This window comes from Melopsittacus undulatus, chromosome 9 (genome assembly GCF_012275295.1).
Source record: "Melopsittacus undulatus isolate bMelUnd1 chromosome 9, bMelUnd1.mat.Z, whole genome shotgun sequence".
In the NCBI taxonomy this organism is placed as follows: Eukaryota; Metazoa; Chordata; class Aves; order Psittaciformes; family Psittaculidae; genus Melopsittacus; species Melopsittacus undulatus.
The window spans coordinates 17,943,839-17,962,068 of NC_047535.1; the positions used below are offsets into that span (position 1 = coordinate 17,943,839).

Sequence of the window (18,230 nt, forward strand, 5' to 3'; positions counted from 1 at the left end):
TACAGAAAGTGCAGACAAGCCAGAGACTGTTCCAGTTGAGATGCAAGCTTCTGTTATTTATTTCAATCAGATTTTAAGAACTCACTCCAGTGTTTCTTTTCCAGAGCACTAATGAAATACTATTGTCTCATATAATGTGCAAATCCTTCACTGTAATTAATACTAAATATGGTCCATTTATTCTGACTATGGATTGCCACTCAGACTTGATATTATATCCAGGCAAGCATCCCAACCAGAAACAGATCTTGTCTTCTTACTCTATTTACACTATCTAACTTCACCAAGAAAGATAATATTCGTTAGCTGAGAGCTTGATCCAACATCCACCAGTATTGAAATAATATTTAATGGTCTTCTGCTCCTGAACACTAAAGCTCACTTCTCAAACTCAAGTACTCTGTTTTCTCAGGATGTTTGCCTCAGTACTAAACATTCATCCCTTTTAGGTCATCAAACATATGTATGAAGGCATACACCATTGATTCTCTTAATTGAAATTAATTTTAAAGCCACTACCCGGAACAGGTCAGGGAACATCTCATTATCTCTTGTCTGCAGGGCACTGCTGTATGCAATAATACCTCATTGTTCTAGAAAGAAAAAAAGAGAAAGGTCTTTCTGTTTGCAGTAGTGCCTGATGCTGCCATGAGCTGGGTGAAGTCAGCGTAATGTTCTTTGTGAAAACAACCATTCAGAGAAGTACATTATGAAAAGAATCATAATGCTTAGAAAAAGACTTTAATTTTTCCTTGCTCTTTACAGATGTTCTTGACCAGAGATGTAAAGAGGAGGATTTTCAGAGCAAGTTTCAGTTCTGCTTTAACAGCCATGCTTTTTAGGCTGCTGATGTTTCCATACACACAGCAGCTAAATGTATAGCAGCTACGCAGTTGCATCTTGAGGGTGGTGTATTTCATGCATTTAAAATCTCCATCAGTACCTTACTCTTTCCTTCTACTTATTTCCCTTCTGGTATTTGCAGCTTATTTGAAAAACACCTTCATTTACATATTTAGTTTTTAGCAAAATCCTGAGTTGCTTCTAGCAGTTATGAGAGAGATTCTGAACATATAAGCAGGCTGAGGTATATTCATTCTCTCACACACACGCACTCTAAGAAGCCTACCACACAAAAGGTATCTGGACAAATCATTTCTGGTAAAATTACTTTTCAAAACAAAATATTTAGGAAGGATTTATATATTTTTTAAAGTAAGAATTAAACCTGGGACACAAGCTGCTATATTGCTTCTTTCATCGGGACATTTGTGCAATTGCTCTCCTGAGACCCCACTTGCAGTACTGTGTACAGTTCTGGTGTCCTCAACATAAGAAGGACATGGTACTGTTGGAGCAAGTCCAGAGGAGGGCCACGATGATGATAAGGGGGCTGGAGCACCTCCTGTATGAAGGGAGGCTGAGAAAGTTGGGGCTGTTCAGCCTGGAGAAGAGAAGGCTGCGTGGAGACCTCATAGCAGCCCTCCAGTATCTGAAAGGGGCCTACAGTGATGCTGGAGGGGGACTCTTCATCAGGGACTGTAGCAATAGGATAAGGGGGAATGGGTTTAAACTTAAACAGGAAAAGTTCAGATTAGTTACAAGGAAAAAGTTCTTTACTGTGAGAGTGGTGAGGCACTGGAACAGGTTGCCCAAAGAAGTGGTAAATGCTCCATCCCTGTCAGTGTTCAAGGCCAGGTTGGACAGAGCCTAGAGCAACGTGGACTAGTGTGAGGTGTCCCTGTCCATGGCAGGGGTCTGGAACTAAATGATCTTAAGGTCCTCTCCAACCCATCTGCAAACTATTCTATGATTCTATAATGAATGAAAATCAAACCTTACCCATTTAGGCATTTTCCCCCCATCTGGATCATGATGATGGTATTGTAGAACAACAACAGTGACAATAACAGAAAGACCAACAATAATCATAGTGCTGGCAAAATACTGAGCTGCAAAATAAACAGATAATTACAGCAATATACTTCAGCTGATATTGCTTTGTAGCAATAAGGGTTGTTTATATACATGCATACATAAAGTTCTTTTTCTAGTGTAGTGATACACATGCTAGTTTAGGTACTTATGAGAGATTTCTCAAAACCAGAAATAACAGCAATTATTTTGAGAGGATAGCCAGCCTCCAGTAATGGCTCTGTGGAACTAAGCACCTGCTTTTTCTGAGCAACCTTGAAAAAAGCTGTCCTCTAATTTTCTTTCACCAGCTTTGTAGAGACTGGCTAGTACTTCTTTTGAAAAGTTTCTCGCTCTGTTTGAGTAGTTACAGTGGGAAGATTTACCCATGGTTGGCTCTGTATTCCTAATGTCTGACCAATGGTGTCGAAACTGGAACAAATTCTAGAGAAAACTAATTCGCTTATGCTTTCCTACAATACATGTAGGTTCTCTATATTGTTCAGAGGAGAGAGCATGGACATTGTATAGGGGATCACACCCATAAGGGCATCTTATCAGCTGGCCACATTTCTCTAATTCATTGCAGTAGGCCATTGTACAGGTAGTTATTTGCCTTATTGCTGGCCTTCATGCAAAGTCACTGCACCTCATTTGACAAAGACATGAAAGTGAATAACAGAAGTAGTGAGCTTACCAATTAAGGGCACAGAATCAGATGTTGCTGGCATAATTTCAGCCACAAGTAACATGAAGACAGTCAGAGACAATAAAACTGTTATACCTGAAAGAGAAACATAGAATAGTTAGGGTTGGAAAGGACCTTAAGATCATCTAGTTCCAACCCCCCTGCCATGGGCAGAGACACCTCACACTAAACCATATCACCTGAGGCTTCATCCAACCTCGCCTTATAACATTAGATTGGTAGCCTGTAATTACAAGGCTGTAAGAAGCAGCAAATGAATCTAAAGGAGTGCCCTTTGCAAGATGCATTCCCACTGTTACCCTTGCACCATCATGTTAGTGGTACTCCTGTCCTTTCTTGTACTACCTCAAGTTGAGGGTAGCAGTACTGTCAAACTAGTTCCGATGCTTGCAGAGATGCACATATTTTTAGATCCTCGTAACTGTTCAGCTGTTATCACAATTTGTTAATTAGCTGAGGTAAATCAAAGTAATTCTTGCTGCTTGCTTGCTTTAAAAACATGGTGTGATTTTGAGTATTTGAGCATATGACACTTGATTAATTGCCATAGAAGCTACAGGTGGTGGTGCAATACATCATCTTCCTGAAAGATTTGCTGTCTTGGACAGACTTTGATATCTTTTGATCTTAGCTGTTCGATTCTGCACTTAGCTATCCCCAGGCAGTCCTTTCTGTTGATTTTTGGAGTTTGACTTCTGTTGCTCGGTGATGAGTTCCCCTCTTTCTGGAATAAGACTTCACTCTTTTCTCAGGACTAGTTGTAATTAATAACGAGCTATTCATTGTCAGGTGAAAAAGGATTTAGGAATAAAGAATTGATCTTTAAATATGGGGAAGGACTTGATTAAGGAGCCTCTACTCAGCTAAATCACATTCTGGAGAAATGTCAATTTTGTTTCTACCTTTTAACGGTTACACCCACTTAGGCAAAGCCAGTGCATTTCCAGGTTTGTACGAGGCAAAAAAAGAGGCATGAACTTCCATCTTAAGGATCAAGTACTTAAAGTGATCAGATGTGATTCACAAACCAATGGTTCAGTTTAAATCCATTATCAATGTTATAATAGTAGCAGTTAGAATCAGTCTTTCTGAGAAGGCACCTTAGGCTCTTAATACAACTCAATATTAAAAGGAAATATTAATAAGTCTCTGCTAAAGGTTAAAGTGGTAAAATGCATATTTGTAAACTTGAGCTTTTCTCAGTGATTGTTGGGGTTTTCTTTGGTAAATAAATGTCAAAAAAAATGAAACCCTGCTTCTTAAGAAAGGTAGTCAGGAACTGCAGCAGGTAGTCACATTTCCCCATTTCATAACTTCAGTGTACCCTAAGCTGAGAGCAAGAACATCACACAGCTTCACCATCAAACAGTAAAAATAGCTTTGTAGCCAGAATAAGGCACACAAGGTATTTTCCCTTGCCTACTAAGAGCATTTAAAAACTTTCAAAAGGGCAACTTCTTTTTGTTTGGTCATATTTACAATATCCTGTTAAGGATTTACCTAGTGAGATCTTTTCTCCTGAGTCTGCTGGAAGCAGAAAAACTAACAAAGCAAGTGCTGATATCAGTACACAAGGAATAAGAAGATTGAGTCCATAATAGAGAGTCCTACGTCTCATAGTTACTGTGAATGTTACATCTGGGTATGGTTCTTTACAGCATTCATAAAAACTCTCAGTTCTCTTCCCAGGAACTCCTGTGTAGGAGGGAGGAGGAAGAAAAACATAAATTAATGTGAATAAACTGTATATTATATAGTGATTGTTTTTAAAAAGGATAAATGTTTTTTCTAAATTCTAATCTTCACTACAGGTAAAACTGCTTTAAGCTTAATTCCCAATCAAGTAATTTTTGTCAGGTAATAAAAGAAAGTTGGATAAAAGATACTGAATTCAAGTGGCAGTTTTGTCATCTACTTTTTTAATGTTGATTTTCATCTTACACCTGTTCTCAGTGTCAAAAATCACTAGCTAAGTAATTTATTAATTTAATTTCTATCTTCATTTCCCAATCTATTCCATTAATTTCAGCAGTGGAGATACGGTTGCAATTTCACAGTGTAAATAAGAAATCAAGAGCTTACCCACTAAATCCCACTCTCCATTTGAAATATAGCCAGATATATCTGCTTCTTGCATTTGTAAGTCCAAGGACCAGCCTCCATAAGTCCAGGATCCAAACTTCAGGTTACACTTCTGAACATCAAATGGAAACCAGCGCACATCTATGTAGCATGAGCTTTTAAATATGCCTAGATTGGATTTTAAACAAGAACACTTAATTTAAATGCTTGTTCCATGTAAATTTTGTAACCAGGCCTTGTTCTACATTTCACCTTATGTTTTTCACTTGTAAAGCATACTTAATCTTAGTTACACCTTGACATGTGAATAGCAAAAGTCAGTCACAGAAAAGGAAAAGAACCATTAACATGTTGATGTCATAAACTATTTTTTTAACTACATTTCCATTTGGCACATGGTAGCAGAATAGTTAAAGAAAAGCTGAGATTTTTAGATACTGTATTTCAGGAAGAAATTAAGCAGAATATTCAGTCTGTTTCTCCTATGTCTTTTAATGAATAAAATAAGAAATCCTAAAAAAGGTTTTCTATCTTGTTAGGTTTACACGATCTTGATTTATTGAGGAAACCTAGCTTCTTTTTTTTCACTTGTTGAGTCAGGCCTTGACATTTAGCGGCTTTCATAATTGAGTTGAAAACCCCCACCAAAAAGAAGATTTTAAATCAAAAGAACAACAGGCAACTGCCTGAAATCCTCTGGGGATCTTAAATGGAGAAAACTACTTTATCTGGAAAGCACTTGGCTTTATTGCTGTAGTTTCTACAATTCAGATTCTAGGTTAAGTTAATTCTAGTTATGCCAGTTGAGTTTAGGAATAGAAACAGTACTCCACTGCTGATATCAAGTAAATATCAAACACAGACTCTTTTCAGACTAACAATGTATTAAATGAACCACCCAGCAGATCACTTCAAATAGAAGATACATCCAAGATGTTACTGAGCATCTTACTATAAAGTTAACATGTTACTAGAAGAGCCAGCTAAATTAATTAAATTAATTTTTATTAAGAAGCATTACCATGGCTTTAAGAAACAATGTATTTTAATATTGGGGGCTTTTATTTTTATCTTCTTTCATACTTCCACACTTCTGAAATAGTGCATTATGACAGAAGAATTCACAGAATTACAATAAATGTTTATCTTTTATGGTGTTTTTCATACTAAGGTGTTAACCATTTCATTCATAATGCACCTAGGCTCAACTAGATCAGATGATGCTAGCTAGATAAATATCAGAGAATTTATGTCAAATTTGAGACCACACCATACATACGAAGTCCAAGTTATCAAAATTTATGACATGGAAACAGCCTACCTGGTGGCAGATATTGGCAATGTCCCGAAGAATTGACTAAAACATTAGTGTGAAATGTAGCATCAAATCTTTCATCAGCACTAGAACAGGGAAGAAATAAAATGGGTTATATGCTCTTTGAGTGGCTGAAGACTATCTGAAACAAATCTATTCTTTATAAAAGGATTATTTCACCCCCAAAACTTGACAGCTTTTCTCCTGACACCAGATTTTTGTGACCCCCAGATACTGATAATATTGGATTTGTACCTGACAAACAACTGCAAGTGAAGATAAGCCACCTCACTGCTGCTTACCTATGCCACTACATTCATTACAGTGCCTGGGTTCTTACTGATTTCCATTGGAAAGTAAGTGCTTTTTAAATACTTCTCAAGCACCTATATGGAGAAAACTGTTTTCTTGCTCTCTACATGAAAAGCAGTTAGTGACTACATCGATACATGGATAGTTCAGTGTCTCATCCTACCCCTTTGCATGTGTGAACACTATTACTGCATGGCATACATAAGATGGTTTAATGCAGCTTCAGCCTTCATTGTCTACTTCAGAATCCACAAACTGGGTTCAGCAATAAAAGAAACCACATTAGAGGTGTCGGTGTAATAGTGCTGGCCAGGACTGGCCCAGTGTGCCTTTTTGAAGTCTCTAGAAAAGAATCATGCTACTTGGAGAGCGCTTCAGATTATGAATTGCCAGCTCCTGCCAGGGAGCATCACAGCTACATCTGACAGTATAACACAAGAATTTACTAGGCATTAAGATTTTAAGAACTTCTAGATGGGAAACACCCCATTTTTTAAATATTTAGATGATGAAATAAAGACTCCTATGAAAAGCTGAGTAAGTTTGCTGAATTAAATCACTCTATGAAAAATGTTTAGATTTCTTAGTGTTGCAGTGGATGTATACTCGGATAGTATGGTATCCTCTTTCACAGTTCCAATTTACTACAGCAGGTTTCTATGATAAGGTATTACAGATTCTGATCTGTACATCTTTGAAAATTTGGGACCTAGATATTCAAGAAATTGTCAGAGTTACTGAAATTGGTGCCTACATTAAATTGCACAGAATGTATTGGGAAGGTTCCAGCAGTGAATGATCATAGCATCTCAAAATTATTTCAGGGACAGCTGTGTTGAGTTTATGCCTGATTATGGACACGGGCTCCTTTCTTGGGCTTTCATTTGTGCAGTGGAGTCACTTCGTGGGGACTGGTTGGCACACAGGGCAAATACCATACCATCTGCTGTTGGGCAGGGCAAAGGAAGTTGCACGAGCCTTAATGTCTGTGCTTCTCTTGACCCCAAAACCTGTGCTGTCTCTAGGCTGATTTGAACATTACAAGTCTCTGATACCCTGTTTGCCTACTAGTGGTTCAGTATCTCGTGATTTTCTAATCATCTAAAACACCATCAGAAAAATGCAGTAAGAATCTGAGAGGGAGAGAAAGTGAAATAATCCTATTTCTAGAAGAAAATCAAGTATAATAACTGGCATGTTTTTCCAGCAGGAACTATTATTGAAATAGTCCTTTTTTAAAAAAAGAACTTTTATATTTGAGCTATTCTGGTGTAAATTTTGTATCATTCATATAAAGCAATCATTATTTCAGTCATTATTACTTCACATTTGTTTTTTTCCTTGTGTATTTGAAGAAATTAAAAAGTACCTGGACACGTCTGTGATAGATGCAGACAAGAAAAAAATAAATGCAAATAGTTACTTGCTCATCTGGAGTTGCACTTTTGACTGTGGTGAGCAGAAGTCCTACAGTGTTGAAAAGCTTACAACTATTTAATTTGAACTCTGAAAACAAGCAGAAAAGTCTAAATATCATGTATGTAGCACAAATGGCTTCTAGCACATTGAGGGGAAAAGGCAATTTGATTCTAAGGCAGTAGAACAAATTCAGTCCACTCTCCTTTAGCTTCACAGCTCATGGCTGGGTTCTCTGAGTTCATGTTGCAGCTTCTCTTCCAGTCAGAGCACTAATTGTTCTCCCTTCTCGTTTTGGTTGTCTGTTTTCATGACATTTGTAAGAAACTGCTAAGATCTCTACTGATTGCACTGCTAAATTTGGCAGACATGGATTCAGAGGATATTGGGGAAAGGGGCAGCAAGAAAGACCATGCAAACGCATGTATTCACACAGGTGTGCATGCATACATGCACACAAGTGATCAAGAAAGTAGGTTTCATTTCCATGTGACTTTGCTTTTTCTAAGACACATTCTTTAAAGAATATCAAGAGGTACACAGACTCAAATATGAAATTCTTCTTTCTGAAAAAGGAGCATATGTGTTTTTCTGCACTGTGCTTCTAGTTGGTTTTGAAGTGCAGTGCTTCAATTAGGAATGCACCAAGTAGCTAAGCCTTTGCTTGATGAAACTTTGGACTCAAATGTAATGATAGAAAACGATTTCTGCTACACCTTTTCAAGAGTATAACCACTTGAAAGCAGATATTGCCTGCAGTACATTGAGATGACAAAGTAGAATTTTTTGTTATTCCATAAAGTACCAACCACTATGTGGCCTTAATATTTGGAAAATAATGCCACCAGAAATGTGCACTTATTTAATAAGTCTAGTAAAACTAACAAAATGGGAGAGAGCCCACACATGACACTAACGCAGTCATGGAATTTGTACATAGACCAAGATTTTTTTGCCTCAGAAAAAAAACAGATGAACTGGCCCTGCTCTCTACATTATAGGCTGGATGTAAAATCTAAGAAAGCTGCCTCAAGTTTCTGTGTACTCGGCTGCAGCATGATGTGTAAGGATCCAAAACATAGTGAAACATGCATTCATTAAAATAAAATGTGAATTTATAGTTCGTTAATACCTTTACAATAGCAGACACATGTCCCTAGTGAAGTGCATGGAAATTGAAAGTATCTATCTCAAAATACAATGTCACTATAAAAGAACATCATAACAGTCACAATGCTATTTCATACAGGAATAAGAACTTGTTTTAAATAGCTTTGCTCCCTGACTAATCTCTGAATAAGATTCTGATTTAATATATGTTTGAAATAGAAACACTGTAGAATAATTACTTCATGACCATGCCATAGTTAATAATCCCAAGAGTCAAAAACCTGTATTGAAAGAAAACTGGTGTTTTATGTTAAGTTATCCCTCTCATTCTGTTATGTGCTTCAGCTACAGTTAGCAAGTGTGTATTAATATTACTCATTTCATTTTGGATATACTTAAATATTGAAGCATAAATCCTCAAATATACTGAAAGTCTCAGGTATGTGATATATGTGAGGAAGATTATTGTAATAAGTCATTCTTTCGGAATGCTGTTGTAGAGTACCAATTTTATGGTATACACAGTATGTAATTCAGCAGGAGATAGGAAATGAATGCCTGAATTGTTGGATTCTCCCAATAATACTGCCATTTATGGAGTCAAGGTAGCTAGGAATAAATGCTCAAGGGAATGATTTTGCATGGAAAAATAGATTAAGCAAGATTATATTGCATAGTTGTCCAGGTTACATGCTGCTCCACTTTGTGTACGGAACATTTAAAAGGGTTTTTAGGCTGGTGCATGGAGGTTGAATGCTAATCACCATGCTTAAACAGGAACAAGAATTAAGTCTTTACAGTTGCCGTGAGTAGTAAGTATGGTGAACTCTAGTGGAGATTAACTCAAATTGTTTAGTATTAATTGTACCTTTGAGAGAAGCACTGCAGCATGCTGTAAGCAAAGCAGTAATGTAGGCCCTAGAGAGAAGTACTCTGAGTGCTATTGCCACATTATTACAATTCAACAGCATCTGTGACAGTGACATTGATCATAATACTGGCAAAAGGGAGTGTAACTGCAGCTGACATATTGGGTACAGCTATTCTCTAGGTCTTGTTGCAACAAAAAGCTCCTCAAGTGGGGACAGGGAATCAGGTTGATAAACACTGCAGGGATGTCATTTGTAGACATATGGCAGAGAAACAGATGAAAAAAGCCAAAAGGTTCTCGTCATCTGCATGGGCAAAAAAATAACAATGTACCCTGACTAACACAAAAATAGCCAGTGCAACATGTACAAAGCAGATGTAAGGTCTTTCTGATACCTGAGGAACAGCACACAGACCCACAGCTGCAGAAAAGGGCAAGCTGTTAAAAGAGTAAATAGCTGTCAGTGCTTTATCTTTTTAAACCAAACAAATTCCACAATGGGAACAACCATATAATGGTATAGCAAAGAATCTCTCAGTGTCAGCCAAAGGGTCTGCAGTGGATTGATGGCAGTCTGTCTGAAATGAGCCAAACTCAGAACAGATAGTTTGAAGACGAGAGCAGTGAATATCCTAGCTATTTTTGTAGCAGAAAGAAAGATTGACACAAAACAGGGCATGGAAAAATGTGAACATAATTTTTGGCATTTACCCATGCTGCCTCTAGTGGAGCCCAGCCTAAAACCAGACAAGAGTCAAAAGTCAGAACTGAATTCACCAGTAAACATTTAGACCAAAGTATTTAAGAGGAAATGATCACTACCTGTACCTTTTGAAAACAGCCAGGAAAGTTTAGTTTTATAATCATAGAATCTGCGTATTAGGGTTGGAAAGGACCTTAAGATCGTCCAGTTCCAACTCCCCTGCCATGGGAAGGGACACCGCACCCTAGACCTTGTTGCCTTAGACTCTGTCCAGCCTGGTCTTGAGTACTGCCAGGGATGGAGTATTTAATCTCACAAAACCCAACCAGAACTGGTGATAGGGAGGATGTCATTGTTTACAGGTATGTGCAGACAGTTATTTGCAGTATTTCAAAGCTTCCCAGTTTTTTGAAAAGTGTTCCAAACCTAGGCATTTTGAAGAGTTGATTATGTCATTTGTGTTGCCTTATCTTTGCAACCGGACAGGATGCTAGGCTCCTTTTCTCATGATAGTTTGGATCAGTTATCTTTTGAGGTCCCTGCAGCCTGGCCTGTTCTGAGATTCTATAATTCTATGATCTTCTCTCCTTCCCGATACGAAAAAAGTATGTGTACCTGTTATAGAGAAGAATATCTGGCTTCCAAATCAGTCCATCAGAAAAACGGACATTCTTCACTCCTGGGTATTCAGACACATTCCACTGTAGATAATGATCTGTCCAGTACTAAGATATGCACAGAGAAAGTAAGTTAGGTCACCTCATCCACTGGTTTACTGTAGTTCTCTAGGGACTGGATAGCCTGAAACAATAGGTGCTTTTTTCTTAAAGAGACACTAATAGCTTCAGGCAGTGAAATTTTTGGAAAAGGTCAATTAGACCATCGAAAGCTCAATGGAAAGCACAAAAGCCTCATGTTCAATTCATACTGCAGTGCACATAAAGACTATGAAAGATTTGGGTGCTTGTGTTTTATTGTTCATTCTGCCTCCAGTGCATGGGATAGAACAGATTTTCTCTTATAATTCATACCTTAAGTATGTTTATCTTCATAGAAAACTTTGTTTTCTGCTGTTGGAAATTCTCGAGTTGTAATGATTTGATTATAGACATGAGGTAGAGCAGCCAACAGTAACTGCTGACAGGGAAAACACCTGCAACAGCAGAACAGTCAAAACTAACAGAAAAAGGTCTTAGCTCTTGTGGCCTGAGGTTAGGCAACCTCTGAGGCAGATGCTCAGCAGCATTGCACTGTCCCACAAGGTTCCTTCCTGCCTGGCACCTACTGCACTGGAGGCATCTCCTCTTTCTGTGATCCTTTCAACCTTGAAACTTGTCCTTGACTGCCAGTATAAGCAGCGAGTCTGTCATAGTCAAACCAACAGGTGTTTAGTCTGTGTTTAGCATTGCTGAATCTCAGATGTGGTCATATGTTCCTGCACAGTCAGAAACAAAAGCACTGCCACAAGCTCATATTCTCCTGAGAAATACTAGCATCAACTACCATGTTTTCCTCAAATTGAGGTTGCACTTCACCCCTTAATAAGCAGATAACGTGTCAGGATACAAGGATGGTTACTGTTGTGTGCAAAAGGTATAAATAAGAAAAAAAGTTCATTTTGTTTCACAAAAGCTATTTTTCTTTATACTGTACTTCATTATATTGTGACTCTATCTCCATATTATGTTATTTACATTAACTTAATATAGCTGTAGGTATCACATAATTTACAGTGAAAACTTCTCCAGATTTGCTGTGCTGTTGCAATTCCAAATGTTAGTCTTTTAAACATAAACTTTGAAATAGGTGAGTAAATGTACAGTACTTAGCTCTTCAACAGTCCAGTGGCCCTTGTCAAAATCTTTGACGGATATTAGGCTCAGAAAAAAATCCTAATGGGTATTATGGAGGTAATGTTATCGATCATTCTCATGGGGTATTCACATCAGGTTGTTCTCTCTAATTCCTTGCGTTACTGTCACAGGGAAGTTTCAGTTCGATACATCAAACAAGTCTCCTGGTAGCCTCACACTGCAAGTATTCAAATTCATTCTTGTACCTCTAAAAGTTTTCATAAATGACTGTTTAGATGCATGCAACCCACCTAGGTGCATTCAGCACAAATCTTTTGTCAAGCTTTTATTACACAATTTCTTGGTCTGTGCTTCCATGTTTTTCTCATTCATTTTTTGCTATGAATTTGTAGTGCCTTGTCACCTGGACAAATTATCTGAGCTGTGTTGTTTTTTCCCTTTGCAAATAACAATTTTTTACAGAAATCTTAAACCAGAATATCTGTTTGGCTCTGTTTTCACTGCCTGCTCCATTCACAATTCTCTAATTAAACCATGCTTGTGTCTATGCACAGTTTCCGTAAGCTGATTAACAGCTTCTCAAATTCTTCTTTTTTTAATTTTCCAACCATTTGTAGTGAATTGTGTCACATGAGCTTCCTGGTACATGAATATCACCGTATGTTTTACCACTTCATCCTTTGTGGAATGTAGAAGTACTTTTTTTACAAAGTCCAGCAATGCAAACAAATGCAATATGTAGTTTTGAGGCTGTGGGCTCTTGCTGGCTTTAGGTGACTCCTTTTCATTTCCAGGAGCTGACAGAACCAGTTGCTGTGAGCAGCAGTGTCAGGGCCCCAGCTGGCAGGCTGCAGGCAGCTGCCACAAAGCTGCCACTTGGCTCCCCCCTTCATTTCCATCTGAACTGCATTACAGTAATTTATAGTGATGTAGCAAATAATTTCTTATTCTAACTTCTTTTAGGAGTTACCATGGCCAATAGGTAGTAGCATAGGGTGACAATGAATGATTTAAGAACAGTCCAAAGGGTGATAGAAAATTTAGTATTGAAGTCTATATTACAGATAATGTTAAGCAGACTGTACAGTTGCTTGGTTTAGCTGTGTGTACAGAGTGCTTACCCATCCAGCTGGACATGAGCTGCCTCATTTTGTTTTGACTATAGAGCTATGATCTCCACTGTAGCTGAAGTACATCTCATGTGGATTAAACTTGCAAACAACTCAAGACAGTTGGGTTAGTATTAATCTGTGTGACAGGGCAGAGCTTCTGCTGTAACTTAGATCAAGTTTAAGATTTTGATACTGAATAGTATGCCATGGAGATAGTGCTCAGGATCAAAGAGTCTGCATGTATAAATACTAGACTTACATTCATCTTTCTCCCAGATTATTTTTTGTACTTAAGTATTTCAGTGGCAATTAAATAAATTGTATTTAAGATGATTATACACACATGCAGATCAAGAAAGAGAATAAAGTGGGAAATTTAGGGGAAAAAAAATCCAGACCATTTAGCATAAGAAAATGACATGTTTGCCTTAAGCATGCTTTGATGTGTCTAGTATCCCATTATTAGAAAGTTAATATGCAACCACATTGCCTTTTTTTTTTTTATGTGTACACAGGCCATGAAGAGTAGCCCTATTCTTCATAGTCATCAAGTGATCTGTTCATTGCAGTCTTAGCATGCTCCACATACATTATGTGTTATGGTGAATAAATCAAAAGAAATACAGAGTATATAAAAGAATCAGGAATTTCCTTAGGGGAAAAAGGAAAACAATCTCAAAAAGGATAAGGATGCTGTGGGATAAAAGGGAAGGAAAATAACTGATAGCTCCTTGTGTATGAATTGCTGTCTGTTTTCCTGGTGAGAAATCATAGCAACTGTTGTCATTGTAGCTCAAAGCCAAAACCATATTATATTTGACAATTTTAATCTTGCTGTACAAGCCTGTAAAATAACATGGGGTAAATGCTTCTTCCATGTTAGCTTTTCTTTGAGAATAAATGGAATAGCCATGCTGTCCATGTCATCAAAATACTCTTTCATTTGTTTCCTGCCACAGTGCAAGAGAGGTGCTCTGTAAAAGAATACATTTAAACTGAATGAGCTGTGCAAAGAAACTGAAAGGTGAAAGAAAAGTTTCTGTGGTAGCAACATGATTATTTTGAATAATAAAACTCTTCTGTAAACCTTTACTTAATCCAAACAGTTGAGCTTCTGTGTTAGAGATGAGAATTCAACTAAAGGCAAACGCTCATCCTAGCTGCTGTAGTATGGAGAAAGCTGCCTGTACCACTCCATCTTTGTAAAGCACAGACTTACAGTAGAAGTATTTTGTGGAAGCATTAGAAGCCCACAGTAGTCAGCATGGTGAAAAGTATCTTGTTAATTCTAAGTCTTAACTAATGCAAAAAGATAAACAATCAACTCAGAATAAATCTGCGTAGCCTTTGCTGCTCAGGAGGAGCTCGCTCACTAGTTAACCTTTCAGAGAAAAGAAATTCAAAATACTCTCATAGAGTTCTTGAATGTTTGCTATCTGCCTCATTTATTACAATCATGATTAAATCTTCTTCTGTCCAGCAATGCCAGCCATGAGTTACTGGAGACAAAGGTCTCTGCTGTGGTAGCTAGTGGTGGCAATACTTACTGTTAATAAAAGAGAATGTGACATTCTGTGGCAACTTTAGCAACTAAGTATTGCAAGAAAAGGTAAAATAAAGCTACTGTTTGAAGAATGAACACCCTATGTGGGCAAAACAAACTGGGAAAGCAGGAAAAAGTACAGCTTTTTCCCAGCTGCACACTAGATAGCCGATGTTCATGTACCCATTTTTGTCATGAAACTGAGATAACAGAATTTGCAGAAGAAACAAAAAAAACCCCTCATGTTCACAGTTAACTTCTGATGACAACTTATGTGTAAACAACAATATTTTGAACAACCTGGGAACAGCATGGCTGTTTACATTAAAATCCTTTTGCAGTATCTTGAGGCAGACAGAAAAGCAAGTAGGATGGCAGAGATTGTTGAAATGAGTGATCAGGCACTTGCACCTACAGTTACTGTTTGTGGGACTTTTAGGACACCGTTATGCTGATCAAGAGTTTAGCATGCCTAAATCAACTAAAATGAGTTAGTAACTTACTTACGGTAGTGACTCAAATTCTTCAAGTTTTTAGAAATACCTGAAACATCAAGACCTAAATCTCAGCCTTACAGTTTTCTATTCAGCTTAGCTTTGTACAGTATGTAGCAAGATACAGAACAAAAGCTTGAAAGTTTCCTAAACTTCAAACTTCTCACCAGATTAAACTGAATGACCAAAGGGGGAAAATAACTACTTTATTTCAAAACTTACCATTTGTAGCCAGACATTTGTTGTTAATACTTGATTTTTTTCATCCTGGGAGGAAGGAGAAGAAAAAAACAAACCACAGCTTAGTACCATACAGATAAAACAACACCTGTAAGTATACTTGACTGTCACGAAGTAGCCAGTTGTGCTAAGGTACTATTCAAAGCAAAGGGAATCCTTGCCTCTAACTTGCTACAACAGAAGTCTTCATATGAACTTTTTAATTTATCTTGTATTACCACAGTCAATCACTCTTTCCTGAGGGTAAGCTTCTGCTAGATTTTTCCCTGGGGCTCCTTTAGTAAGGAGTCTTAAAAGGCACATTACAGTAGTTCTTGCCTGTCCCACTTTTGTTAAGAGCAGCCTTCTCACTAATAAACCTTACACACCAGACATACGCAGGTAGGAGGAAAAACACTGAACAAAAAAAGCGTGACTAAGCACAGATGATGTGTGTTGAGGACATATTGAGTAGCTTCTTAACAGGCAAGTAGCACCGCTTACATCAGTGGAACTGTACAAAAGGGGTTTTATCAGCTTTATCAGAAAACTGTTGTCAGGGCAGAACATTATTATTCTGCCTGCAACAGTTCCTGTTTGAAGGCATTCCCCCTTGCCTCCTGTGACAATTTGATCTCATCTTAATGCTGCAGTTTAATTAAAGATCATAATTTGGAACTTTTCAGACACAGGAAAACATTGGTGACCTTATTCTACGGAGGTACTTTATCAGTATCCACCTAGCTTATGTGAAGCTAATGGAACGTACTATGTATACTGTCAGTATTATGCATTCTCCAAACTGAATGCAAAATCCCTCTCCCAAGCACGAGTCAAAGCTTTATTAACAATCTAAGGAAGTGTCATTCCAAGTTTCAGTCACCTGTGCAGCAGCAGCTATCAGAGGTGCTAATATGTCTAGAGCTCATTAGCTGAATGGCACGTACTCCTTCATGGTTAAATTCTGAGTTAAACTCACATTCTCCTCGCAGTGTGATCTCTTTCTACACATGAATGGCCCCAGCATTAGATTAGTGATGTTTCAAAAATTCCCTTTTCAGTAGCAGGAAAAGATTGTACTAAAAAGTGGAGTGCTGCTGATGCTTGAGCTAATGATACACCATGGAGATGTATTTTGAATCCCTGCGCCCACATCATAGTCAGATGAACTATTTTAGGAGTACCAGAAAGGAACTCTACTCTCAGCCAGCACACATCACAGAACCAGGCTAGAGAGCCATCACTGAGAGTTGAACTAGCAGAGTTGAACTAGCAGCAGACTTTTAATCCAGCTGTGCTGCTGGCAGAATGATTCAGTGCCTGCCACTGCAGGCAGCTGGGCACAATGGCAGAGCCATCACAGGTTTGCCTGCAGGAAGCTGCAGACCTATTCCAAAAGCCGAGTTATTCCTCAGTGTGATCTTTCACTCAAAACTAACACAGAGAGGGTAGCCTGTGAGCACTGACTCAAAAGCAACCTGCATACTGAAGACAAGAGCAAAAAGAAGATGGCCCATGCTGTTTTCCTGGTGTTTCTCTCTGTTATCTTGAGCATTTAGAATCTGAAAGAGTGATTTTGAACAAAATAACTCCCACTTGGAGCACTATATTTAAAGTTCCATTGGTGTCTGAATCATAAATCCCATCATTGGTCCTCAGCTGTAAGGACTCTGCTGCATGCAGAAACTTGGTTTAGAGTGGTGTGGTTTTTGTAGTGGTATTTGTTGGAACAAATGGCTTCCAGCATTTTAGTCATTATTGGATTGACTCACCCGTCACTAGAGGAAAGATTCTGAGTTTAGAGGAATTGTGCTTCTCTGTGGTCCCAAGTAAAGCTGGCGAAAGGTGGGAAAGGAGACAGACATCCTGCAGGGTTTCCTTCCGGCTAGGAGAGTTTTTTGCATGCTGTTTCGAAAGCTTTACAGCAAACTGTATTAACTCTATTTTTTATCAGGGTTGCACAAGACTTCCTCATTTTTTGTCACTGTGCAATATTTTGTAAACACCTACAGAAAAAGTGTTACACACAAAAGCAAGGTAGTTTCTATTAAAAATGCTTTCTTTTATAAAGGAGCATAGACAAAATACTTAACAGTATATTCTGAGATGCTGGGAAAATCAGCCAGAGAGCAAGATGAGAAATTATACCATGTTGTTCAGGTAGTACTGGCCAAGTAGCACAGGCAGTGAAGAGTTAGGTTTCAGTCATGCAGTGGGAGGTGGGTGGGAGGCTACTTGATTCATAACTGTAGTCATGACCTGTGAGGGCAGATGACAAATAGCCACTGGGCAACTTATTACATTATTCCATGGCAGTGTTATTGATGAAGGAAAAGTAGTTGACATCAGGAAGACCTGAACGGTCCTTCGTCCATTTTTGAAGGTAGAGGTAACAATTTCTGGAAGTTCTTGAAGGGAATTAGATAAGCTAAGGAAGTGTGGGCTTGACGATCAGGTAGTGAGGTGGATCAAGAACTGGTTGAAAGGAAGAAGGCAGAGAGTTGTGGTCAATGGCACAGAATCTAGCTGGAGGTCTGTGACTAGTGGAGTCCCTCAGGGGTCGGTCATGGGACCAGTGCTGTTTAATATCTTCATCAACGACCTGGATGAGGGAAC

At 38.2% G+C, this 18,230-nt stretch overlaps 1 protein-coding gene across 1 annotated transcript in view; it reads right to left on the bottom strand.

Moving 5' to 3' along the window:
• The window catches only part of CHRFAM7A (CHRNA7 (exons 5-10) and FAM7A (exons A-E) fusion), a 43,576-nt gene that overhangs the window by 4,854 nt on the left and 20,492 nt on the right, over window positions 1-18,230 (bottom strand). The window contains exons 3-9 of the mRNA XM_034066448.1: window positions 15,618-15,662; window positions 11,048-11,157; window positions 6,027-6,106; window positions 4,706-4,873; window positions 4,124-4,318; window positions 2,612-2,698; window positions 1,843-1,952 (exon numbers count right to left, since the gene is read on the bottom strand). Of these exons, the coding sequence (XP_033922339.1) occupies window positions 1,843-1,952; window positions 2,612-2,698; window positions 4,124-4,318; window positions 4,706-4,873; window positions 6,027-6,106; window positions 11,048-11,157; window positions 15,618-15,662 (795 nt within the window). The remainder of the gene's footprint in view (window positions 1-1,842; window positions 1,953-2,611; window positions 2,699-4,123; window positions 4,319-4,705; window positions 4,874-6,026; window positions 6,107-11,047; window positions 11,158-15,617; window positions 15,663-18,230) is intronic.